The 26,408-nt window shown below is 35.8% G+C and overlaps 1 protein-coding gene across 3 annotated transcripts; it reads right to left on the bottom strand.

The window, feature by feature from the left end:
• Window positions 1-684: 684 nt before the first annotated feature.
• TRPC1 (transient receptor potential cation channel subfamily C member 1) lies at window positions 685-25,299 on the bottom strand. 3 transcript variants are annotated; one of them, XM_026701569.2, is made up of 13 exons: window positions 24,955-25,298; window positions 24,176-24,330; window positions 23,933-24,034; window positions 18,127-18,350; window positions 16,589-16,720; window positions 14,007-14,202; window positions 12,080-12,416; window positions 8,664-8,803; window positions 7,776-7,919; window positions 5,717-5,892; window positions 4,482-4,683; window positions 3,934-4,128; window positions 685-1,944 (listed from the first exon to the last, which is right to left on the bottom strand). In XM_026701569.2, exons 1-13 carry the CDS (start codon window positions 25,088-25,090, stop codon window positions 1,717-1,719), a joined length of 2,367 nt encoding a protein of 788 aa, XP_026557354.1. In that variant the 5' UTR covers window positions 25,091-25,298; the 3' UTR covers window positions 685-1,716. The 3 variants fall into 3 exon arrangements, with proteins under 3 accessions (XP_026557354.1, XP_026557355.1, XP_087789409.1); XM_026701570.2 differs by having other exon boundaries at window positions 18,127-18,329; XM_087933283.1 differs by lacking the exon at window positions 24,176-24,330 and having other exon boundaries at window positions 18,127-18,329; window positions 24,955-25,299.
• Window positions 25,300-26,408: the final 1,109 nt, after the last annotated feature.

The raw sequence follows: 26,408 nt of genomic DNA, 5'->3' as shown, positions 1-26,408 counted from the left end.
CATATTATTTATAATTTTGACTAAATGGAAGAAAATGAAAGAAAAAATAGGAAAAAATAATATCACAAAACAGCTTTTGTTTGTCTATAATTACACTGTTTCAAAGTTATATACCTTTTTATTATAATCATAACAATAACATGAATGATTTTTCTGAGAATAAACTTGGATCAGATTTTAAGAGTAGTATTACTATTTTTAGAAAAATGCCAGTTTATTTCCATACTGTTCAACTGACAAGATAAATTATATAATACAAAATAGTGTGTATCTTAAGTAAAAAATCTTCAATTTCTTAATCCAAAATCCACCTTCTTCTTTTGGGGGATAATAAATTCAGGTTATTATACAAATGGAATATACAGACAATTCAAAAGAATCATCAACTTTATAACCATATATCACTTTTGGTAATTCTGTGGTGCAAAAATAGATTTGTTTAGGGTATATGGTTGTGAATATGTATTTAAAAAGCCTCAGGAGAAATATTTTATTTAAATTTCATTCTCTTTATTTCCAATAGTTTTAGCAATTATTAGATGACCAGCACCTGTTAGCCACAGTTTGCAGAATTTAATGGAAATAATCAATTAGTATATTTACAAAATAAATAAACATAATTAAACTGGGTATCAATATATACATTAAGACACTCCAACATAAAATATATTTTAAAAATAAATATGAGACTAAAACAAATGATGACTTCAAAAAGTATTTTTTGCAAAATTGAGAGAAAGTAATCTGGTTAAATACAGTATGCTTTCAATGAAAACAGTGAAAATATGTTTGTTGCACTTTACTTGACCCATAACACTTGTAAAATGTTTTACTATAAATATTTTAAGAGAATAAAATATTTCAAATATTTTAATATTGCTTTCATAATGAAGATTAAATCTTATAGTAACTAATACAGTCAACAGAAGTACCATAGTTCCATCTAATTCTGCTGAATTATCTAAAAGAGTAAGAATGTTGAAATTCATTATTTCAAGTATCTCATCTTGGAAATAGCGAGATATAAATAGGAGCTAGAGATATAGATAAAAATGGCACCTTTAGATGATCTCTATGAAATTTTAGTCACCCATCATTTTTCAAAAAAAATATGAAACCATAAAAGTAATTTCCAAAGTATTACATTCTTTGGTATCATTCATCAGTCTTTGAGGACCAAAATGTCACAGGGTTGGCAATATGGCCTTTCAATATTACTCAAACCCCCAAAGAATTCTTTTAAAATGGCATTATATGAACCTAATTTGACAGTTTTCAGAAGTGTAGTTTTTAAAAATATGTTCATAACTGGTTCGTGCTTATATTAATTTAGAAAGGTATAATTGTTTAAAACATGTCAAATATAATTTGTAACTTCATTTTATACTTCAAGAGGGAAAAAATAAACATTTCCTTCTCAAAAGTGCAACAATGTACACATAAATTAGTCAGTATCGATAGGATAATCAGAATATCAAAATTGACCATAACAAAATATTTCCATTTAGCTGACTATACAATTTACAAATTATATACATCAAAAGCTTCACATTAATTCAAAATCACTAGTTACTGTTTCACCACAGAATCTGGCAGTTTTTCCATTGCATTTTAAAAATATATTAATAAAATTACTGCTTTTGAACCAGATTCTCTCCCCATCCAACACACTGCAAATGTAGGTGCCTGAGTGCAATCATTAGAAAAGTCTGAAAATTAGTTTCTTTGATAAAATATGGCATATTTTGATGTCCGAAAACCAAGTAAGTCTCTCATTTCATTTCGGAATTTTGATAAATCCTGTCTGAGTTCATTCAGGTTTTCCACTGTTGCCTCATCAGTACTTTGCATTCTCTGTCTCATGGAAGTCAAGTAACGATGGACTAAACAACACATCACCTTTTGGTAATTTTCATCTCTCTTTTGCTTCAAATTTCTCCACTCCTTTAAATAAATAATGGCAAATTAGATAAATGGATGTAGCAAATCATTTTTTAACTGAATATTAATCTAAATTCTTGAGATATTCAAAATATCAAAAAGAAATCAAACTCCAACCATCCAAATAACACCTTTCCAAAATGTCACAAATTCCATGAATAAACTGCAAGGCGCAAATGACGCCCTATAAGATTTGTCAGCAGTTGCATCAAACAAATAACTAAGTTGCAACTTCTGACTTATCATTTAACCTTTGGATTAATGACAACTTTTGACTAATTTGCTTGGTTTTTAATGTTTTTAATGTCTATAATAAACAAAGTTTGTGTCTCACAAACCGTTTTATCCCTATTTACTGTATTTATATTTGCAATTAATGCCTCCTTACGATATACAGATAGAACATACATATTGTACAATAATGACCAAAATTACAGAAGCTACCATGCTAGCAATCCCTATTGGTTTGTCTATTTCACCTGTCTGTATGGCATTTGAACAAAGAACCTGTCCAAAATATGGTATTTTCTACAGATGTAATTTTTAAAAGTTTGCCCAGGAGTATTTGCCACCAGCCATAACAATCCAGTGTTAAAATCCTAGTTTAAAACTGCCCTGCTATGCCTGTGCATGTGCATTTTTATGCCACAACAACATATGGCCTTATTGTGAATAAGGTCATATTGAATTTGTAAGTTTGCTCTGCTTAAAAGCAATACTATGGATTATTTGAGTTGATTCAAGAAACCTGACCATTATTTTAGGATGCCAATTGGACTGTGACTTGGTACACATCCTAATCCAAAACACTGTTTGCTTTACCATGGTTGTTCAACAAACGTTTTGAATAAACTAAAATTGGTTTGGTTTTCATATCAAAACAAAAGCATACTGACTTTATGACTATATCTACATGAGTAAATATCTTTACAATATCCCCGAAATACTTCCATCCTTAATAATACCAAGATATAAATCGTTATATATAGTCTTCGTTGTTCAGACATAAGTGACACATATAAGAATCAGACAATTATCTATGTGTCAATGTGTGCATCTGCTTACCTATACTAATAAGTATATATCATCAAAAACTTAAGTATATGGAAGTTGCTTGACAATCTAGGGTAACAACTGATTAGCAATCTGGCTAGAACTGATGTTTTCCAGTACTTGTTAAAAATATACTTGCCCTAAAAATAAAAATACCTCTGTTTTGAGATACAAGTTTAATGCAGTTTAGCATTACATTCATAGTGATGAGTTCAGACTCAACCACTGAAAGGCTGCCCAAATTCTATATAGATAAATTAGATTAAGTATGTTGGAGACTTTGATGTAACACATAGAAGTATAATTTGTTTGCTAAGAGAAAACAGCATCCTTATCTACACCACTATTTCACAAACTGCACTTCCTCCCAAAGGATATGTATGTAATTCAAGAAGTTGCCTTCACCTCAAAGCCCTATATGGTACAAGACTGGGTTAATTGCCTTTCACCAGTTAATTCTGCCTATCCACCCACTTTACAGGATAGGCAGGCTCCAGGTCTCCTTAAAGCAATGACTTAGGAGACATGCCTTTTGTGTTGCAGTGTTTTGTTGCCTATTCTTTGGAAATATCTCTCTCCTTGTGCCCTTGAAATTTGGATGGTTCTGACCCGGTTAGTCTTTAGGAAAGGTTTAAAATGTGGATTTTCCTTAGAAAATGCATATGGAAAATCCTTAGGGCTAAGACATTATATGAACCCATATATCCTGTGAGATGGAACGTGCAATTAATGAGCCTGGCTATGTTTTGTTGAATGTGTTTATTTATAGGTTTTGCTTTTTGTTGATGTACGATTCATATTTGCATGACCTTAAATGAGAGAGGTCATTTAATGTACATTGCCTATAGTTATGATTAAGTTACAAGCTATATAAATCTTCCAAAGTAGTGAAGGAACAATAAAAAATAAATGCACATGATTATATAAACAATTCCTTACCTTTAAACTGTTCTGCCGCTTAACTTTGCCTGATGACGTGTGAGAAGAAATCCATTTACTGAGACTGTTAAATATGTAGCAGATTGTTTTAGGAGCAGGAATAATATTGAAAGGTGGAGGTTGTGTACATTTATCATCAAAATAGCTAAGCCAGAGCTTTGCACGAGCAAACTTCCATTCCTTATCTTCATGATTCTAAATTATTTAAAATATATAAGGATGTCAGAAATTTTGCTAAATTATGATTATGTATCAAGATATTGTGTGCTACCTCTATGTCATGTCACTTTTAATATAGGCCACACAAAAATAAAAGGGGTTCAATTATCCAGTCAAGATCTTGACTTTTTCCCCTCCTCCTCCCACACAGACAAGATTTAGCTTATGAATTATTAATGAAGACAAATGAGTCCCATCAGTGTTTTCCAAGCATTATAATGTATTCACCAAAAGTAGAAAACTCCACATCCAAATTGAGAAGACATTATTATTCAGGCTTCCAATTTGGTTATAAATACAATAAAACAATAAACCCTAAAAGTACTTACTGCTATTAGCTGAAAACTTTTATGAAGCATTGCCACTAAAAGCTTGGTAAGAACAATGACAACTACTACATTATATGTGCCAACAATAATAGCACCCACAAAAGACTGCAATTCTTCACCATAATTAAATCTGGTGACAAATAGAGCTACATGTGCAAGGGAGAATATATACCAAAACAGAGCAAAGCAGGTGCCAATAAACCTAAGGATAGAAAAAAAAACTTTGATTAGATAACCCTTGAAATACATAAGGAAAGAATAATTTGTTGTATTGCTCATGATGTTTAAAATCCAGATTAAAATATGAATGCTATTCTACATCACTTTAATGTTTAGGTCCAAAATTGTATAGGAGCATAGTGAGAGAGAGAGAGAAAGCACATGATACATATATAGCAGGGTGAAACTTAGTGTGAAAATAGACATACTCTATAATATGTGTTTTGATTAATAATTCAGGATAAAAATTAACTTTATATATGTGGCTCTAAAATAACTTCATTGAAACTTCATGGTGTAATATGTGAATTGGATTTTAATCTGCATTGGTTTACATATATCATAGATAAAATTTATCTCACAATATATGTAAACATTTGTAAATATATAGTGAAAAATAAATGTCAAAATGCAGAAATAAATACAAATACATTAATATAGATCCATGCAAAATTTTGAAAGTTCTGAGATTAACACAAAAATAAGATGGAACAGAAATATGGGTAAATACATATAAACTGGCATGGACACTCAGTATTTAAGAGACAGCTAATCATATTTGTTTCAAGGTTGACTGACTAATATTTAAATGAAAGAGTATAAGTAGAAGTGAAAGAGAAGATGGTAGAGGTTTGGTATTATTTTTCCAGTTGTGAGTATGAGAGAAAAGAGAGCTGTTGCAATTTGTAAGTTAAATTTTTCAACTCATTATTGAATGCATTTGACATCAAATATAATATGTAGCATTATGATTGCTCTGTAGGGTACATTATATAATTAAGTAAAAGCATTTGCTCAAACAGGACTGTAGTAAATCTTTCGTAGAGTCAATTACTGTACATGCTTAATAAATGCCATTTATATATACTATGGAATCAACTAAAATTTAAAGTAAGGGAATTAAGAATTTTATTATCAAGATGACAACACAAATAACTTCTAGAAATTAGCAAGTACCACACAAGGTACAAGCAAAGCACTAGCAATATGCAGAGTCAGAGAGCACTGAAACTTACGAATGGAATGTGTCATTGTTTTGCTGCTCACAAAAAATCCCAGCACAGTCCTTCTCTTCATGGGTACTAAATCCTTTATCATAAAGTTGAGTCAACCCAATCGTGAATGAGAACAAAACCAAAAGGAACATACCAAGAAATTTCCCAAAATCTTGCAACATCTGCCCCATTGAAATCTGTAAATACATATCATTGAAGATTACTTAAATTAATAGCAGGTGATGGCAAATTAAAGCAAAAACAAAAGAAAAGGAGACAGGCAGAAAATTCTGTGAAATTACAAGAGTGTGTTTCTTTAAGAGCAAATGGAATGTTTAATTTCATTTTATTTTGATGAAAAAGTAAAAAGTATCCTAAGTGAATAATTAGTTTAAAATGGCAAATATTCATAATGTAATGAAATATAATATATTATTCTATAAAATTTAATTAAAGAAGTTTTAGACCAGATAACTGAAAGCTAATTATTTTTTTAAAAGTATACATTTATATTATTGTTTACTTAAAAATAAATCTACTTATTTACTGAACTTTCTTCCTGCTAAAAGATATATACATCTTCATTTTGAGGCAATGTATCTAGGGGTACAAGAATACTAGAGCTTGTAAAACTATGAACTATATAACTTTAATTCTCAGTCCACTTCCCTTCCCCCTCAAATCCTGAAAATAATAGGCATAAAACATTTCTATTGTTTCACAAATAATTTAGTATCACATATTTGATGGAATTAATAGCATTTAACAAACTGTTAATAGCAATAGCAATAGCACTTAGACTTATAAACCGCTTCACAATGCTTTACAGCTCTCTCTGAGTGATTTACAGAGTCGGCATATTGCCCCCAACAATCTTGGTCCTCATTTTACTGACCTCAGAAGGATAGAAGAATAAGTCAACCCTAAACTGATGAGAATCGAACTGCCAAACTGTGGCAGCCACTATCAGCAGAATTAGCCTGCAGTACTGCATTCTAACCACTGCTGATAACACTGATTTCACTTAGAAGTATATGCATAATGTTAGCATACAAATAAAATGTACTCCCAACTCCCCCCCCCCTTTTTAAACCATTTTCACATAATTAACCATTTCAATTAGAATTATTTAATAGCAATAATTTATTTAATGAATATTTCCAAGGTATTTTTGACATTAATATTTCTATAAAGTGATTTACAATGAATCTAAAAACATGCCCACTGTATTAACAGCTTTTCAAAATTTATTTAATCAAAATGTATTATTTTGTCAATACCAATGAAGATATACTGCAATAATAATATGCGGTAATATGCCTCACATTTCATTTGATGGGATGCCTTTATAGGCATTTGAAGATTAAGTTCTATTTCTATTTCTATTTCAATATCTCATTGAATGGGTGGTTTTGTTTTGTTTTTTGCCTGTTTGGGTATATTGGAATGCTGACTTTGCTTACAGGGAGTAATGAAAATGCATGTCACAGCTTTAGCACATAAAGAAATGTGTTACATGTTGAATCTTTTCAAGGTGAATTAAAATCTGTATTCTTAATGGTTCTAATTATTAAAAAGGAATTTGCAAGAGAAATTGTGAATAAAAATGGAAGAAATATGAAGAAATAAGTACAGACAACAGAACAGTATTTCATAGATATTATGCATTTATGCACAATTCATTTATTAACACATTTAAGTGTTCATCTATAGAGGAAAAACACTGCCCCTTGATACACTAAGAATATATATACATATACATATACATATACATATACATATACATATATATATATATAATCAATTTATAAATAAATAAATATTACCAGTTAAATCATATGGAATTTAATTCTAATTTTGTTTCTAAAATTTTGATTCAATGAAGCAACCAAACCTTACCCATATAGGCATAAGCCTGCATAGCTAGTTCAACAAATGATAGGGAAGGCAACTGTGAATACACTCAAATTATTTCAGTAAGTTTAATTAAGCCAAGAAGGTTTATTTAAGCCAAGAATTGAAAAACGAGGTGGTTATATGCTACTATTGCATCAATGCTGATAGTCATGTAACAAGATACCTGAAGTGGACCTAGGATGGAGCTTGTTGTATACATGAAGAACAGTCGGAGATAACTGAGAACATTAGCAAAAGCAAAGAGTCCTTCAGCCACAAGTGTAGGGTGGAAAGCATCCCAATCCTTCCTCTCAGCAAAATCATGGAACTGGAATTTTTAAACAAAACTTCAGATATAACTGATAAATAGTTCAGCAGTATCTCTCATGAAACATATTTCATTATTTAATAAGTTACTACACAACCAAGCTTGTTGAAATACCTATGTGAAATATAGTATGTGTATACCACCACCACCCCACACACAGATGATTGTAATCCATCAGTTTATTACTAAAAAATTTGGTGTGCTTTATATTTAAGAAATGAAAGCCAAACTATTGGCTTGTATTAAGTATTTAGAAAGTTATTTCTAATTAATTTTGATAATACAGTATATGCATAATACCCATAACTTATGAAAGCTATTATGATAATTCCAGATATATCTTTCAACGGTATTGTAATTTTCTTGTTATTTCACATTCTATTTTTGGAAATGTACTTTACTCATATATACTGTAGTTATCCTAGAAAGAATTTTTGCAAACAAGAAAAAACAAACAGGAAACATTGAAAGCTTTTTACATTAATTTAACATTTTTAGTTCTTTTTGTGTCACTTTTAGTTTTGTGCTTTGCCCAAAGTTCACTGGAGATGAGCAGCCAAATAAATTTAAATAATAACACATAAATGCATAAATAAAATGCCTACTTTCTGTAGCAGCATTAAATATATACAGACTGAACTGAAAAACATACCAGACAATTTTAAGAATGAATGTCCTTAAGACTTCAGTTGTTGAAAAATACAAAAACTTAATACTCATGTTAACGTAAGAATGACTATTTACCTTATTATGGGCAACAACTTTGAGAGCAAAAGTTGCCAAATACAAAGAATTCATGACAAAACTAAGTTGATTTCGTGATTCTTCTAAAAAGTCTTCCAAGCCATCATACCAAAGTCTTTTAACATCTGACCATACCATTCCTTACAACAGAAAAAGATAAAAGGTGTTCAGTCTCAGTATTGTCTATGTATAATTTTAAATAACTGAAAGACCAGTCTAATAAAGGACTACTCATTCCAAGGAGTATTTAGTGAAAAAGACAGATGACAGTATTACAAAATTTGATACCGAACCCTGAATTACCTACTATTCAATATATTCCAAATAAACTAATCAATTACCTTACAAAAATAGTTTTCCACTATAAATACGTATCGTATTTTTCTGTCTATAGGACACACTTCTCCCCCCCAAAAAGAGTGGGTAGAAATGTCTGTGCGTCTTATGGAGTGAATATTGCAGCAGGGGGAGAGGGGGTTGATGCAGTGGTGGCCACCACCACTTGTCACAACCACCGCCACTGTTTGGTGCTGCTGGGGAATGCTGGAGCCTTCACTGCCAAGCAGCTGATTGGCAATTGGATCAGCCTCCCGGAATAATGCTGATCAGCTATTCTAGGCATTGAGGATCGGAGGCACCATTTGCTGCCAATCACTGGCAATTGCAGCTGTGGCAGCGGTGCTAGGTGGTGGCAATCCCTCCCCCTAGAACAGCTGATCAATGGTATTCCGGGAGTCCGATCCAACCACCAATCAGCTGCTTGGCTGTGAAGCCTCCAGCATTCCTGGCAGAGGCAGCAGACACGGAGGAAACAGCAATGGCAGCATTTCCAGTCGGCCAGCCTAATGTTCAGTGGGGCTACAAGAGGCCGGGATCCAACTGTCACTCAGCTGACTGGTGGTGGGTTCAATGGAGCACAGCCCTGATGAGCCACATGCTGGGGCTGCAATAAGGTGATAAAGTTGACCAGGCTGTTTGCTGCTAGGATGCTAGCCAGATGAATACCTGATGGATGCTGGGAGGCAGAGGCAAATATTTTTATCCCTTATTTTCTTCCTCTAAAGCTAATGTGTATCTTATGGTCCAAAAAATACAGTAATCATATTTAATAATAAATATTATACAATATTGTTTTAGAATAAGACAAAATTGTTGAGAATATGACTGGGTTTGTCTCCCCCTCTTGTTATTTTTCAACAACTTTTTTTCCCCCCAAAAAAAGTCAATAAAGTCAATGAATTTTTTTGTAATATATTTGTATTGAAGGTAAAACTCAAAAGTTGAGAGCAATATCTTTGCATAACATGCTAACTTAAATCTGGTACAAACAACTGACAAACTATTTAGTCAATGGCAAACAGTAGGTGACACAACAACTTGATAAAAAATTCACATCAACTTGTGAAAAGCCTCATTACCATCACAGTCATTTGTTCACTGGCCTGTTTTTAAAATGCTGAATATTCCTACAGTTCAGAATGTTGATATAATATAAATGTGACAATAAGTCGAACCACTATATGTGGCCCATTATAAAGAGCTCCATAGGTCTAGGACAGTGGTGGCTAACCTTTTTGGGTTCCTGTGCCAAAAATTGTGTGCGCGCTTGCACACTCGCGTGCTAGCATCCAGAAGACTATGCATACTCCCCCCCCATGCCCCCTACATATGCACGTGCAATCCTCATATGCCCAGCCACAGCACTGCCCCCCCCTTACCTGCACTGTGCCTCACAGCTAATTTTCGGTGGGTTTGAGGCTTCAGAAAGGCTTCTGCAGGCTTTGCAGGCCGAAAACTAGCCCTGTTTCGTCACTTCCGGTATTTTTGAAAAAACAGGAAGTGATGAAACAGGGCTAGTTTTCAGCCTGCAGAAGCCGTCCTCAAGCTTTTGGGAGGCCAAAAAAGGCCTCAAACCCACCGAAAATCAGCTGTGAGGCACGCGCATGCACACTGAGGTAAGTTTGCCTGCAGCTTGCGTGCCGGCACAAATGGCTCTGCATGCCACCTGTGCACGCGTGCCATAGGTTCCCCATCACAGATCTAGGACAATTTGCTGTGGGCAACTTACTGCAGCCAACTCATGCCAGGACAACTCACCATAGCCAACTCGCCATAGAACAAATTACCCTCAGACAATGCAACATTATATTAATTGTTTCATTCAGCTACTTTTATTATTGGTGACCATATTTTCATCAAAAGTAACTCTTACATTTCTGGATTGACTTTATTTTATTATTATTGGCCACGGTTCCATATAAATTAATTTAACTTTTGTATTTGTTGAATTGTCCTACAGTGAGTTGTCCTGTAACAAACTGGCTGTGAATTGGCTGCAGCAAGTTGTCCCATTCTATGCTGTAATAGCTTAGTTTTGTAGCTTTATTTACTTTTTGGTACATTTACACTTCTTTCAGAAGTAATGTTTAAGGATTACAGATCTCTTCACATTTTACCATGAAAAATGTCATTTCTGTAACTGACATTACTTCCTAGTATTACTCTTTCAGTAGTAGATATCTGAAGATATATTTAATCTTAACCACAATACATTTTTTAAACTTCGTTAAGGTTATGAAATGCTTGTAACCACAGTTACATAGAGAAAATGAGCACACCAAATGCATCAAGCAATTATTATTTCATAGGCTTATCAGTCTTAGGAGACCAAAATATGATTTGCAATTTTATTGATATAAAGAAAATCACACCAAAAGTTGGTACGTTTATTTTAAAAAGCAATGAGTGGTGCAAAGTATTAGCAAAAAGCATTTTACAAAGCAGATTAAGGCAAACAAAAATAACTTGTTTCATGTGACCCATGAAAGCAGGCATTTTCCTTTAGAAAACTTGCATGGGTGTTTCAAAGACTGCCCTCTACTATCTGTGCATGTACTTTGCTGGGAGTTTCAGCAGAAGTATCTCCATGTCTACATAAGCACACGTTTAGAAAGTTCTTCTATAACTGCTTAATGCTTTGAGGAGGGTGTTTTCCTTCTTCTAATATACTTTTCAAAATTCTGCATACTTCACATAGACTTTTAATGCAATGATACTGAGAAATAGTTTCTGCGCCACTGCTGGTTCTACTATCATATCAGATTGCTGGTTCTTGAAGGATCAACTAACACATTTACAGACATAGATGAGGTGCAAGAATAAAGACGCTCCATCTGCATCTACCTAGATTCTGCCTTCCTGCTATTATAACTTTTTATGTGACTGGAAGCACAGATTTTTCTAACTTTGCATTCATGCATATAGGCAGTTCAGTTCAGTTCACTGATATTCAGCCCACAGTTCTTCTTATAAAATGGTATGTTATATTAAAGTATATATATCACATCAGGTGGCCATCCAAAATTTATTCATTGACAAAGTCAGAATTTTAACAGTTTCATATTCTTTATACTTACCAATGAGCCACAGTATTAGAAGATAGTCTATTCTCTCTAATGCTGGTCCCATTGTGTTTTTCTTATCTTCATTGTAGACAAGTGAGTACAAATTAAGTAATAACAGAAATGTAAAATAAGAAGCTCCATGAATAATAAATTTCATAAAAGGAGTATGAATTATTCTGCCTATTTGAGATCTTGGTGCCAGTAAATAACAAAAAGATAGTAGAGGCCAAAAGATGCCAACTGTCAAGACTGTCAAAATCTTCTTAAATGTATGCTTGCGTCGATAACCAGCCATTTGTCCAAACCAGACAGTATTGAGAAATTGCTGGCAATTAGATTGAGAAACAAACTGCAATAGAAAAATATTTTACATGAATAAGCACTTTCTAAAGAAGCTAATGATTTACATTCTTGGTTTAAAAGAATAACAAAAGTAGGCAGAAATAATTAGCTACATAGTAGCACTGGAGGGTAAATTCATTTTAAACATGTATGTTCTATATAATTAAATATAATCGGTTAATTAAACTTCATTGTATGTTTAAAGCAGATACTCAATCTTTCTCATTTTATGTTTGCTAATACTAGAACAACTGTAAATAGTGTTTTTGTGATGTCCTCAGCCCTATCTGCTGATCTGGTGATGAAGGTTGCATTGTACTATAAGCACTACTTCTTTTTACCATATTTTTATATCACATCAGAACATTCATATACAAAAAGCAAGACCTGAAATGTACCAGTGCAATGCTGTTTTTGTTGGACTCACCAGCTTGACACACAATAAAATATTTAAAATCTTAACTATTATAGCAACCACATCTCATAATAACCATTACTTGGGGCTGTGCTTTCTCAGAACTATATGTGTGAAACAGATTTCCCATTTTACAGGACAATGCTCTTTAAAACACACACAGACAGGCAAAGTATTAGAGCTTTGCCAGGTTTATAAACTGACAACATATGGCTTTTAATCCAAAATAAGAAACAGTAGGATTGTAAAAATAGTTACTGACTTTCAGCTAGGAATAATTGGAATAATAATTATAAATATGATTGGGAATGCGGAACAAAAAATTTTTTTAAAAATGGCCACATGAGAAACAGTAATGTGAAAGTGTTGCTTACATTAGTGTCAGTTATCTCCTGCACAAAATCTTGCACCATATTTTACAGAGGCAATTAACTTCAGCAACTGTAGTACCATTACATCATATGTCAGCCAACAGAAATTGGATGAAGTAAAATTCAAAACACTGTGTCACATCAGGTGTATGAGGTAAGAATCAGAGCAGCAAAACCAGCGAATCTCTGAGCTGTGAAAAGGAACTCGTACTAATAAGGCATTAATTCTCCCTTGCCATATTTGTCCCACAAATACATTGACTATTGTCTTATATAGAGAAAAGTATTGTGCTATGCTGCTAATGTATATCCTATGTTTATATCACAGATAGTCATTGAGTTCCAACCATAATTAAGACCAGAAATTACATTGCTAAGCAAGGCAATTGTTTAGTGGTGCCCAATTTAAAGGCTTTTTTGTCATGGTTGTTAAGTGAATTATGTAGTTATTAAGCAAATTTGGCTTCCACCATTTACTTTATTTGTTGAAAGCAGGCTGGGAATGTCACAAATGATGATCACATAATCCACCCTTACACCAGTGCCAAGAGCCCAAGTTTTGATCATGTGACCACAGGGATGCTGCAGTGTTCATAAGTGCAAGGACTGTAATCCTACATTACTTTTTTCAGGATTTTTTCATATGGTCACTAAACAAAAGATTGTAAGTCAAGGACTTTATTAGATTGTATTCAATTAATACTACAATTTTTCTAATGATTAGAAGTTGGAAACTTACTAAGACACATATCTGTTTTATCCCATCTATTTGTAACCAGATTCTATATTTAATAAATCAAAACTGACATACTTCCTTTTGGTTATACTTAATGGCAAGCTTTAGTCGACTCAAATTCATTCTCTCTTCTAGTAATCCTCGTTTATCCACATGTTCATCACTTGCAGTGTGATTCAATATAACTTCAAGCTCCCGGGAATTTCGTGCCTGAGCAAGTAAATCTTTAGCAAAGGTTTTGCACTGCTGAGCCAGTTCTTCATAATCATTTCTAGCAAATACACAAAGTAACAAAAATTACTTCTAATGCTAATTTAATATAATCCAATACCAATTAGATTTAATCTAAAGCTAATACAAACAAAAAAGAAGAATATCGTTTTCCTGAACAAAATTGATACCAGACTGGAATCAACTACGTAAAATCAAGTTGAGTCAAATAAATTATTTCAGTCACTGAAAAAGAACAAACTTTTAAAAAAATAAAGATTGTATAGTAGTTAAGGTGCTGGACTAGGACCAGGAGATTCAGGTTCAAATCCTTCAGGTATGGATGACTTTAGCTATGGAGAAAACTGGAAGCAGGAATGCTATATATCTTGCCATCCATTCATAAATTCATAAGAAATAAATAATTTAAATAATTTAGCTACATTGTCATTAAATATCCCTTAAAGGGATATTTCATTTACTAGATTTATGACTAACTTTTATCACATACATTTTAATGCATTTGGGAGTGGAGTTTTATTGTGCCCTTTGTTAGAACTGAAGTGGGTTTTATATATATATTGTAAAAACAAATTAATAAAATCAAATAAATGTTAGAGATACCAGTAGTGCTGTGTTGATTTTTATTAAATTTGGAACTTAGTATTTGGATGATAACACCAGAAATCTCTGAGCTTTAAGCAAATATAAATAATGGCACTAGGAATGAAGCCTGAGTTGAAGAAGACTTGATCTTTTAAAGTACTCAGTGATACATATGGATTATTAGTTCTAATTTTTTTAAAAAATCATTTCATTACCATGCAGAATGGAATTATGTTATCAAAATAGAGAATAAAATATTCATGAATGCAACCTTATATTTTTCTTGGCAATAGTGCCAAAGTAATTTGTCTCTGTGATCTTCAAGATATGTCAGTATATGCCTGTAATTTAACTACATCTGTTGTTGTTAGTTGCGAAGTCATGTCCGACCCATTGCGACCCCATGAACAATGTTCCTCCGGGCCTTCCTGTCCTTTACCATTCCCCCCCCCCCCCGAGTCCACTTAAACTCACGCCGACTGCTTCAGTGACTCCATCCAGCCACCTCATTCTCTGCTGTGCCCTTCTTCTCTGCCCTCAACCGTTCCCAGCGCTAGTCTCTTCTCCAGTGAGTCCTTCCTGTTCATTAGGTGGCCAAAGTATTTGAGTTTCATCTTCAGGATCTTCATCTTCATCTTCTAAAGAGCAGTCAGAGTTGATCTTCTCTAGGACTGATAGGTTTGATCACCTTGTAGTCCAAGGGACTTGCAGGAGTCTTCTCCAGCACCAGAGTTCAAAGGCCTCCATTCTTTGGCACCCAACCTTTCTTATGGCTCAACTTTCACAGCCATACATTGCAACTGGGAAAACCATAGCCTTGACTATATGCACTTTTGTTGGCAGGGTGATGTTTAGCTTTTTAGTTTGCTGTCTAGATCTGCCATAGCTTTCCTCCCTGGGAGCAAGAGTCTTAATTTCTTGAGTGTAGACCCCATCTGCAGTGATCTTGGAACATAGGAAAATAAAATATGTCACTACCTCCATTTCTTCCCCATCTATTTGCCAGGAATTGAGAGGGCTGGATGCCATGATCTTAGTTTTCTTAATGTTGAGTTTCAAGCCAACTTTTGCACTCTCCTCCTTCACCCGCATCAAGAGGCTCTTTAGTTCCTCTTCACTTTCTGCCGTTAGAGTGGTATCATCTGCAGATCTGAGGTTATTGATATTTCTCTCTGCAATTTTAATTCCAACTTGTGGTTCATCTAGCCCCGCCTTTCTCATGATGTGCTCTGCCTATAAGTTAAATCAGCAAGGTGACAGTATACAGCCCTGCCGAACTCCTTTCTCAATTTTGAACCAATCAGTGATTCTGTGTCCACTTCTCACTATTGCTTCTTGACCCACGTGTAGCTTTCTCAATAGACAAATAAGATATCTGGTAGTCCCAACTCTTTAAGAAAGAACCTCACTTATTATTCTCCAATAATTAATATATAACCGGAGTAATTGTATTTGAATCAAAAAGTAACACAGCATAAACTTGTGTTGATTTTGCCCTTAACTAAACATTTGCTATAGATCATTGAAATATATATATAGTACCTTCTAAGTTAATTGTAAACCTATGACCTTAACTTAAAACAGTTCATGAAATATTTGTATTAGTTCCTTGTTCTTTAGTAACAACATTCAGATATATTATTTATTCCTCAGTATGTTTGTCTAGGAATAAGAACTATAGAATGTGTGACTCATTTCTCAGTAACTGTTAATGAGTTTGCATTAGAAACTTTCTGTTTACAACATGTATATAGTATTGTTAGTCAGGCTCACTTGTGATATGCATGCATCAAATAATATCATGCTGCTGAAATTACAGTAGCAATACATATTATCCATACCTGAATTCAACTTCTACTAGGCTTAATTCTCTTAAGTCTGCACTAAGTTCAAAGGCTCTCAGAATTGGATCCTCTTCTGTCAGCATTATTAAGGCAGGACTAGATAAACATCGATAAATATCGAGACGAAATCTGCAATGGCAATGTTAAAGAATACATCTTAAGATAAACAATTTTTATTTGATTAAACATATCAACTCATTATTTATATGAAACCTATTTTAGAAATCTGACATATTATCAATAAGCGAAAGAATTTCCTCCAAAGTATGTCAAAAGAAAGTCCTTAAATGTTTTTAGTTTAAATATTGATAACAAATTTAATTAAAGACTTGATTATAAGATATACTGGTATTCATTATTGTTCAAAGGACAATTGTTTTAGATTAAAATTCTCAAAACATGCGAACTCATTAATCCTACTCAAAACAACTTTGTCAATTTGGGATATTATATCCACCACTGTAATTTCATGATAATAACAAAAATGTTGCTAGTATCTACCTTAGAGGTTCTGAGCAACTAGATGTGTCAAAATATTCCTTTTCCTCTCTTGACAATCTGATTTAATTTCAGCTCCTGATTTACTCTGGGTGCAATGCCACTCTCCCTGAAAAAGCAGGCCAATAAAATATGCCAAAGTTTTGGCCAAAGGGACTTTTATTCCAGCTTCTGTTTTTGTGACAATTATGGCCTTTGGGGGAGAAAGAAGCCTTTGCAATAGTGACTTACTGTATGCCTTTATCAGTTATAAAGTAGAATACTGCCATGCTTTCAGTTTTCGGCTACCTTTGGAGACCACCCAGAAGCTATTGTTGGTATAAATCTAACTCTGCGCCTACTGCCTGGTGAAAGTCACCACAGTTAAAAAACATTAGCCCTGCATTAGTTGCCAATAAATTGTCAAGTATAATTCAAAATGCTGGTTTTGACCTGTACTAAACCTACATGGTTGAACTTCCAATTAGCTTCAGAATTGCCTTCTCCGAATAGAATCCCCTTTGCAATCTATTTGGGAATAGGATATGCACATTTATGGAACAGTTTGCACCCAATATCATATTGGCCCTTGAGTTATGCTTTTTATGAGGGCAATGAAAGCAAGTATTAATCTGCTGTTTTAATCCACATTAATGAATTCTGTTTACCTGTTTTTATGAATAATATGTTTTAAACTGCCAACATATTAACAATTTATAGTAATATGAAAGAAAAAAATAGTTCCTTGTTTATAAAAGCCTCTTTTCAGCATTACTAGTGATATAGGAGGAAACTGATTTACCACCAGTGAGATGGCTAAACCATTGTGTTCATTACTGTATAACGACCATCAGAAATTATCCAAATATTTTTCACAATTCTCAGATGGCAGGGATTAAACTTAACATCTTTTTCATGCAAAGGTACCATACTCTATCAAATATATCTTTGTCATGAGCATTCATTTTATTCTAAAATATAAACTAAACTCCTTTATTATTAAGGTGGGAAATGGTGGAAAAACTGCAGATACAGATGAAGATCTAATTATTGTTAACCTGGAGTGACGTAAACTATCTTTTTTGTTCTTGGCTGTACACAATGTACATTCACACCCCACAGCATGAGGTTTGGGTAGCGACACATCCTGTTTTAAGAGCATTGTAAGAATTTCATAGTTGTTACGGTGAGCAGCTAAAATGACAGGTGCCACATCCATAGTTGTTGAGTATTCTGGATTCTGAATACGTTCCATTAATTTCTGCAACAGATAGACAAACATCTGAGAAAATAAATTAAGCTTGATGAATTACTAATGCAGAGATGATATCTAAGAGACATCTGATTTGAAACCAAAACATACATTTTAAGGTATTAAATATTTTTAATTTCAAAATTACTAAACTGGATGCAATGATTGATAAATGTTAACTAAGTACATTTGTTCAATTAAGAATTTTTTACTGAAATGAAAAATGAATACATGGTTCTAAAGTCCATATGCTATTTCTCTTATTTCTAGTTATAGGGTACTAAGAAGTAGAATGAATAAACTCAATTATGCTTGTTATATGTTCCTCCTTCTTAAGCAGCCAGTTGTAGACACACATTTGTATAATAGTACTTTAAGTGATAAAATAAAAAATAAATCAATGTGTATGGGATAATTTGAACAGTAACTTCTAGTGATTCTCACAATTTTTTAAAAAATGTAATAGAAAAGACCTTGTGGGATGTATTGAAAATAAAACAATTACACTATTATATTTGCATTACATTTACTGTATACAGCCACTGCTCCATAGATCTGGAGTATATGATTCTTAAATGCAGACCTATATATCTTCTGCAGGAATTCAGTGTGGCTTTGATTACTGCAGTCTATGTCCCACCCAGGGGTAGGATTCAAATTTTTTTAACAATTGGTTCTGTGGGCGTGGCTTGGGTGGTGGGCGTGGCTTGGTGGTCATGTTATGGGTGGGCGTGGCCAACTCAATATCACTCACATCAAGGCACACATCTCCTTGCCTGGCCTCTCATGACTATGAGGATGCTGCAATAGTCCTAAGTGTGAAAAACGGCCGTAAATCACTTGTTTCAGTGCCATTGTAACTTTGAATGGTCACTCCACATAAGCAAAGGAGGAAAGGAGGAAAAAAAACTCCAGAAAAGTTCCAGAAACAGGAAGACTAGTCCTGCCAAGAATGTAATAAGAGTTAATTGAGAGGCAGTTTCTGTAAGCAACACCAGAATGTTTCCTTCCTGCCTTCCTTACAGGATTAGGCCAGTAATTTCTTCTAACAACCGGTTCTCCGAACTGCTTAGAATGTTAACAACCGGTTCTAGTGAATAGGTGCAAACCTGTAGAATCCCATCCCTGGTCCCACCTGATGCTAATACTATCATAGCTTTGGGATTCTTGTATAACATTGTTAGTAATCAGCAGAATAAGTCTTCTGATGCTATGCATATCATAGCGGGGGACTGTCATCAAGCTGATTTAAAAGCAGTGCTCCCTAAATTCTATCAGCAGGTTAAATGCGCAATTAGAGGACCAAATATATTGGACAAAGTATATACCAACATCAAACATGGCTATAAGGTTATACAATTACATTTGGGACAATCAGACCATATGTCACTGCTTTTAGCACCAGCATACATCCCTCTTAGGAGATGGGATGCCTATAATAAAGACAGTGAAATCTTGGCCAGAAGATGCTCCCCAACAACTTCAGGATTGTTTTGAGAACACAAATTGGGACATCTTTTACCAGGCGCACACTGCAACTGTTCTGTGCTATATCAAACACTGCGCAGATACTATCACTGTGGATAAACGTATTAGGATCTATCCCAATCAGAAATCCTGGATGACCAAGGAAGTCCAGCGCCTCTTGTGTGACAGGACCAAGGCCTTTAGGTCTGGTGATGGGGCAAGATACAGTGTTGCCAGAGCTAATCTGAAGAAAGGTATTAGGAAGGCCAAGACTGATTATAAGAGGAAGATTGAGGATAATTTTTATAGCAGTAATAATGTTAGCCCTGCTGAGGGAGATGCTTAATTGGCAGAGGAACTGAATCATTTCTTTGCTCACTTTGAAGTGGAGATATCAGAGACAGATAAAATACAACCACCAGCCAAATGTAGCCCCCACCTCATTGTGGAGGAACAGGAGGTGAGGAGCATTCTGAGGGCTGTGGACCCTAGAAAGGCTGCCGGTCCTGACGGTATCTCTGGCCGAGTGCTTAAAGACTGTGCTGATCAGTTGGCTGGAGTTTTTACCAGGATCTTCAATCGGTCTTTATCCCAGTCCACTATTCCATCTTGTTTGAAGGCTTCCACCATTGTTCCGCTGGCAAAGAAGTTCCCTATCAATAACTTCAATGATTACAGACCAGTGGCACTCACTCCTATCATCAGAAGTGCTTTGAGAAATTGGTCTGCTGGCACATCATTTCTGATCTTCCGCATACATTTGACAAACATCAGTTTGCATACAGAAGAACTAGATCTACAGAGGATGCTATAGCCATCACTCTTCACACTGCTCTGACTCATCTAGAACAGCAGGGGGGGCTATGTGAGGATGTTTTTTGTAGATTGTAGTTCTGCATTTAACACAATTCTTCCACATAGACTAGTGTCTAAACTTCTGGACCTTGGCCTTTCTTATTCAATCTGCCTTTGGATTATGCATTTCTTGTCTCGCTGCTCACAGAGGGTCAGATTAGGTAATCATACCTCTTCAGCCCTTATTCTTAACACTGGTACACCACAGGGTTGTGTGTTGAGTCCCTTACTCTATACTCTTTATGTGCATGACTGCATTCCCACTCATGCTAGTAATACTATTGCTAAATTTGCAGATGATACATAAGTGGTAGGACTCATCTCCGGGGCGGATAAGACTGCCTATCGAGATGAGGTGGACTGGTTGCTTTCATGGTGTGGAGACAGTAACTTGGTCCTCAACACCAATAAGACCAAGGAGCTTATAGTGGACTATAGAAGGAACAGATCAGACATCCCAGGCCCTGCTTATCAATGGAGACAGAGTGGAGCAAGTGGCCAGTTTTAAGTTTCTAGGTGTTACCATAAAAGAAGACCTAACCTGGGGTGCCCAGCAGAGATTATATTACCTGAGACTTTTCAGAAAACAACTGAATGAAAAACTGCTGCTGACCTTCTACCGCTGCACCATAGAGAGCATCTTAACTTACTGCACCTGTGTATGGTTTGCCAATTGCACAGTGGCAGATGGGAAAGCATGGTACAGAATAATAAAAACAAAGACAAATAGGCTGAAAAACGGCTTCTATCCCAGGGCAGTATTGGTGCGGTGTTGGGGGGTTTCGTTCAATGTGTAGAGGGTGAAGGATGTGTGTTTGTGTTTATTTTCATGGTCATGGTCATGATGTGCACTGAAGATGGTGTTTGATTTTGTTGTACGAGGTGCAATGACAATAAACTAAACTAGCTAACAAACTGTTACAATTTTTATCTTTTTGGTAATGCTTATATAAACTAGAATTATTAGAATTTTTCCCTTTTATAATATATATGGGGTAGTCCTTGGCTTAGAACCACAATTGGGCCCAAAATTTCTGTCGCTAAGTGAGACATTTGTGAATATTGCCCCATTTTATGACCTTTCTTGCCACAGTTGTTGAATGAATCACTGCAGCTGTTAAATTAGTAACATAGTTAAGTGAATTTGACTTCCCCCTTGTCTTTGCTTGTCAGAAGGTCACAAAAGGTAATCAATCACATGACCCCAAAACACTGCAACCATCATAAATTTGATTCATTTTCCAAGTGTCTGAATGTTAATGATGCAACGGTCGTAAATGTGAAAAATGGTTATAAGTCACAAAGGTACTGAAAAGTACCTTTGTAACTTTGAACAGTCACTTAATGAACTGTTGTAAATCAGGGATTACTTGTATATGGACTGAGGTATCACCAATATGATGATGATACTCAGCTGTATGTCTCGGTCCCTGGTGAGTTAAGTGTTGCTGTGTCCTCCCTCTCGCAGTGCCTGGAGGCTGTTAGGGGCTGGATGGGGAGCAACAGGTTGAAATTAAATCCTTGCAAGACTGTGTGGCTCTGGGTTTGAGGTTCGTTGGCTCAGGGAGAATTACCTCCTTTAGTCTTGGATGGGGTGGTACTATCCAAACAGACCCTGTACGTAATCTAGGGGTTTTCCTGGACCCATGACTCCTTTTCAACGAGCATGTGGCAGTCAGGCCAGGAGGGCCTTTGCACAACTGCGGGTTGTGCACCAGTTACGCCCTCTCCTAGATCAGCAGTCCCTCATGCCCAGTCACTTCCCGTCTTGATTACTGCAATGCCCTCTACTTGGGGCTGCCTTTGAAGAGCATCCAGAAGCTCCAGTTGGTGCAAAATGCAGCGGCCCACATGGTTTTGTGCAGACCCCGGTATGCATATGTGTCACCGCTCCTGCAGTAGCTGTATTGGTTGCCGATTTGCTTCCGGGTGCAATTCAAGGTGCTGGTTATCACCTTTAAAGCCCTTCATGGCTTGGGTCTGGGTTATCTGAGGAAACATTTCTTGCCAGTCACATCTACCTGACCAGTGGTGGGATTCAAAATTTTTTACTACCAGTTCTGTGGGTGTGGCTTGGTGGGCGTGGCATTGCTTGGTGTGCATTGCAGGGGAAGGTTACTACAAAATCCCATTCCCACCCCACTAACCTACTTCCCAGCTCCTGTGCAGGGCAACAAAAGAAGACCCAGCCTATCAGCTGGGACTTGGGAGGCAGAGAATAGATGGGGGTAGGACCAGTCAGAGATGGTATTGACCGGTTCTCCAAACTACTCAAAATTTCCATTATTGGTTCTCTGAACTACTCAAAATTTCTGCTACCAGTTCTCCAGAATGTATCTCCCTGCTGAATACCACCTCTGTACCTGACTCCCTACACCTGCTGAATACCACCTCTGTACCTGACCCATTAGAGCAAGGAGGCAGGAAATGTTGCAAGTCTCACCCCTGAGGGAGATACATCTGGTGGGACTGAGAAGAAGGGCCTTCTCCGTGGTGGTTCCCTCTCTCTGGAATATCATTCCCCCCGAGATTAGAATGGCCCCCACTCTAGCACTCTTCCAAAAGGCACTGAAGACCTGGTTTTGCCAGCAGGCCTGGGCAACCCAGAGCAGGATGGAGACCATCAAATGGCAAGTATGATCTGCTGTTGTCGGGGTGGTTTTTGTTTTTTTTGTTTTGTTTTTTATTTTTTTCCCAAATTTTGTTCTATTGTATTTTACTAATTTATTTGATTCTTTTTGTTAGTTTTTATTGTTTTTGTTATTTTTTGTTTTAAATTTGGTTTACATTTTATAAGACGTCTTGAGTTGCCATGGGCGAATAGGTGGCAATATAAATTAAATAAATAAATATACAAATGCTTATTTTGCTTATTTGAAAATTTAAGACAATTTTTCAATTTGATTATTTATAACTCAAGCAGCAGAATGCCATAATGGTTAAACTAATACTTTTAAAAATTTTATGCTTTATACATAATCGGTAAAATAGCTTCAAGGCCACTCTCAGCCATGAAAGCCCATTACCCAATATAACTCACAGGATTGTTGTTGTGGGGAAAATTGTGGCAGGGTGCTATATGTGTCCATGAATTCCTGAATATAAAGCTAATAAATAATTAGAAATAATGAATATATCTGCCCACTTTCAGATATGTAATCAAAAACTTTTCAATTGCTCTCCAAAGTTTTTAAGATCAAGATTTTTAAGATTTCCCATTATCAAATACATGCTTGAAGATTTGACATCATGAGACACACTCTCAAACACAGAATTAAAGCAATACTAACAACAATCGTTGGTCTACTGGATCGCTTTGGTCGATGATTAAGTAATATATCAACAGCTCCCACAACTTCTGAGTCAATGGCCACCAATAATGCATCTGTAGACTGAAGAAAATTAAAGCACAAATAATAGCAAATTTTATACCATAGAAGAAAATATATATTGTTAAATTACAAAATGACAATGTTTTAAGGTAGGCAAAAAGAATAGAAATTTCAAATTTATACTGATGTTATTAATAGTACCTGGCAGCCATAATCCAACAGAAGCTGTAGAATGTCTAGATTCTCATTTTCAATACTTATGGTAATAGCATTTCTCCCAAGTACATCCACACAATTTATGTTCATCTCACCAGAACTATTCTCTTCTAAAAGTTTCTTCACCATGTAATAATCACCTAAACCAATAATATACAAAATCCTATTTTAGCAATTTAGATTTTAATGTTTAATGACTTTCTTTAATATTTATTAAATTTGTCAGCAAGTCAGTCATATAAATTTTGATTTAAAAAGCAAGCATTCCCAGAAAACTACCCTCTTTCCCCTTTCAAATATAGCAATAGAGAAGAATGATCAAAAGCTGAAATTAACCAAATAAAATGACACGTTATACTTTGCTTGACAATCTACGGTAATTAACTTTGGGCTTTTCAGCCACGACCCTTCATCAACAAAGCTAACAGACTCACATTCCCATAAAAGGGAAGGGAGGAAAAGATGGGAACTTTTGATGCCTTTTGCTATTGTTCTTGCCCGTTACAAGGAATGTACATCACTCAGTGGGTCAGAATCCAGAGTGCTACCCCTTTTTTTACGGATCACATTTTGCTTGTTCGGACTGAGTTTCTCATCCTAGCTACGCTCACGAATAAGGAGCAGAACGCCGGCCTTTTCCGGCGGTGCCCGCTCGGATGCTGGGCGGATTCCTTGATGAAGGCCCGCTCCTGGTTGATAATGCGGGTCGAACCAAAAGCGTTTCCTTGCGGCAATGAAGGGAAAAGCGAGAGACTGGGGTTTACCTTTGTCGCAAGCCAGCAGGAACAATTTTTCGTCCAGGGTGGTTTCTTCCTTCACCTGCCGGACGTCCTTTAATGCCAGCAGCTTGTTCGGGGAAGCCAAGGTCGATGGGTCTGCACTCTGGTATAGAGCAGCCATAGCGCCGGCCTCGCAGTAAACGGAGGCTCATCGGAGAGGCCGCTCTGGAAAGCCACCTTCTTCTTCCTCCTCCTCCTCCTCCTCCCAGCAATCCCGCTGGGATACCCGCGAACGAGGCGCGCCTCACGTGCCACCCGAAGAGAGAGCGAATGACGCGCAGCTGTCAAACGGGAGCTCGAGCGACCAAGAGCTCCGCGCGCGCACGCGCAAAAGGCTTGTCTTCCTTCTTTTCTGATTTCTTCCGCAGTCGGAGACAGTCAACGGTCCCCCCGTTTCGTTGGAGACGCCAGCGGGAAATCTCTATGCCGTTCTTTGTCCCGGCGGCAAAGAGGAGAGCAACGCAGGGACTGTGTCAGTCGTTTGTGGTTCAATGCACAATAGAGTAATCAAATTGTAAGGGGAGGAAATATAACCTTGAACCTGAAAGCTATTTTCAGTGAGCTTAGAATATCCTCTGGGACCCGCGCCCATACTCCCCGGCCAGGGCTCATCAAACCTTCATCTCTTTATTGTTACCACAGTGTATGTGACTTTCAGCAGAGCATTCATGCGAGATTGGATATAGTGGAATTTATTTTTTCTGTCAATCTGATGGACCACAGAAATATGGCAAGCAAAAAAGTAAAAATTGATAAAGATTCTAACTAAGCTGTCCTGGCAAATCTGGACATAGATTTGGTAAACAGATCAGTAAATGTCAATCTACATTCCAATATCAAAGAAAAGGAGACTTAACAGCATACGAACGAACTATCATTCAATATTCTTCATTTCTTAGATCATCCAATGCAGATTAAAGCCTTGCATGATAAAAAGAGATGACAGATGTTCAAGCTGGCTTTAGAAAAGTAAGAGGAATGTGAGACATCATTGCTGGTGCACACTAGATAATTGAGAAAAGCAAACCAAAAAGTCAATATATGCTTAATTGATATTGAAAGGCCTTCAACTATATTAGTCATGTCAAGTTTAAAAAACTGGTAATTCTAGAACATTTGTCAGGGAAACCTATTCATGTCAGAAAAGAACAATATAGACAGAATATGGCAAAATGGACTGCCTCCAGATTGGCCAAGGCAAAACTGTATATTCTCCCCTTATTTATTCAGTTTGTATGCTTAATGGGCATTACAAGGAAGTTGGACAGATGAGCATTGTTGTAAAACTGGAGGGAGAAACATCCCTGACTTGCACTATGAGCATGACGCTATTTTGATAAATGACAATGAAAGGATCTGCAAGCTCTAATAATGAAATTCAAGGAGTGTGAGCTCTACTGATTTCTCTTCTAAGCAAGGTGTGGCAAGAACAAGAGAGA

Source organism: Pseudonaja textilis, chromosome 4 (genome assembly GCF_049901715.1).
Source record: "Pseudonaja textilis isolate UNSWEBS1 chromosome 4, rPseTex1.2, whole genome shotgun sequence".
In the NCBI taxonomy this organism is placed as follows: Eukaryota; Metazoa; Chordata; class Lepidosauria; order Squamata; family Elapidae; genus Pseudonaja; species Pseudonaja textilis.
This window is presented reverse-complemented; position numbering and strand designations above follow the sequence as displayed.

Coding starts and splice junctions, on each gene's coding strand:
- TRPC1 (XM_026701569.2), bottom strand. CDS start 25,090: ATGGCTGCTCTATACCAGAGTGCAGACCCATCGACCTTGGCTTCCCCG. Junction 24,035..24,175: donor TGTTGGATTATGGCTGCCAG/GTACTATTAATA, acceptor AATTTTCTTCAG/TCTACAGATGCATTATTGGT. Junction 4,684..5,716: donor AACAATGACACATTCCATTC/GTAAGTTTCAGT, acceptor TTCTATCCTTAG/GTTTATTGGCACCTGCTTTG.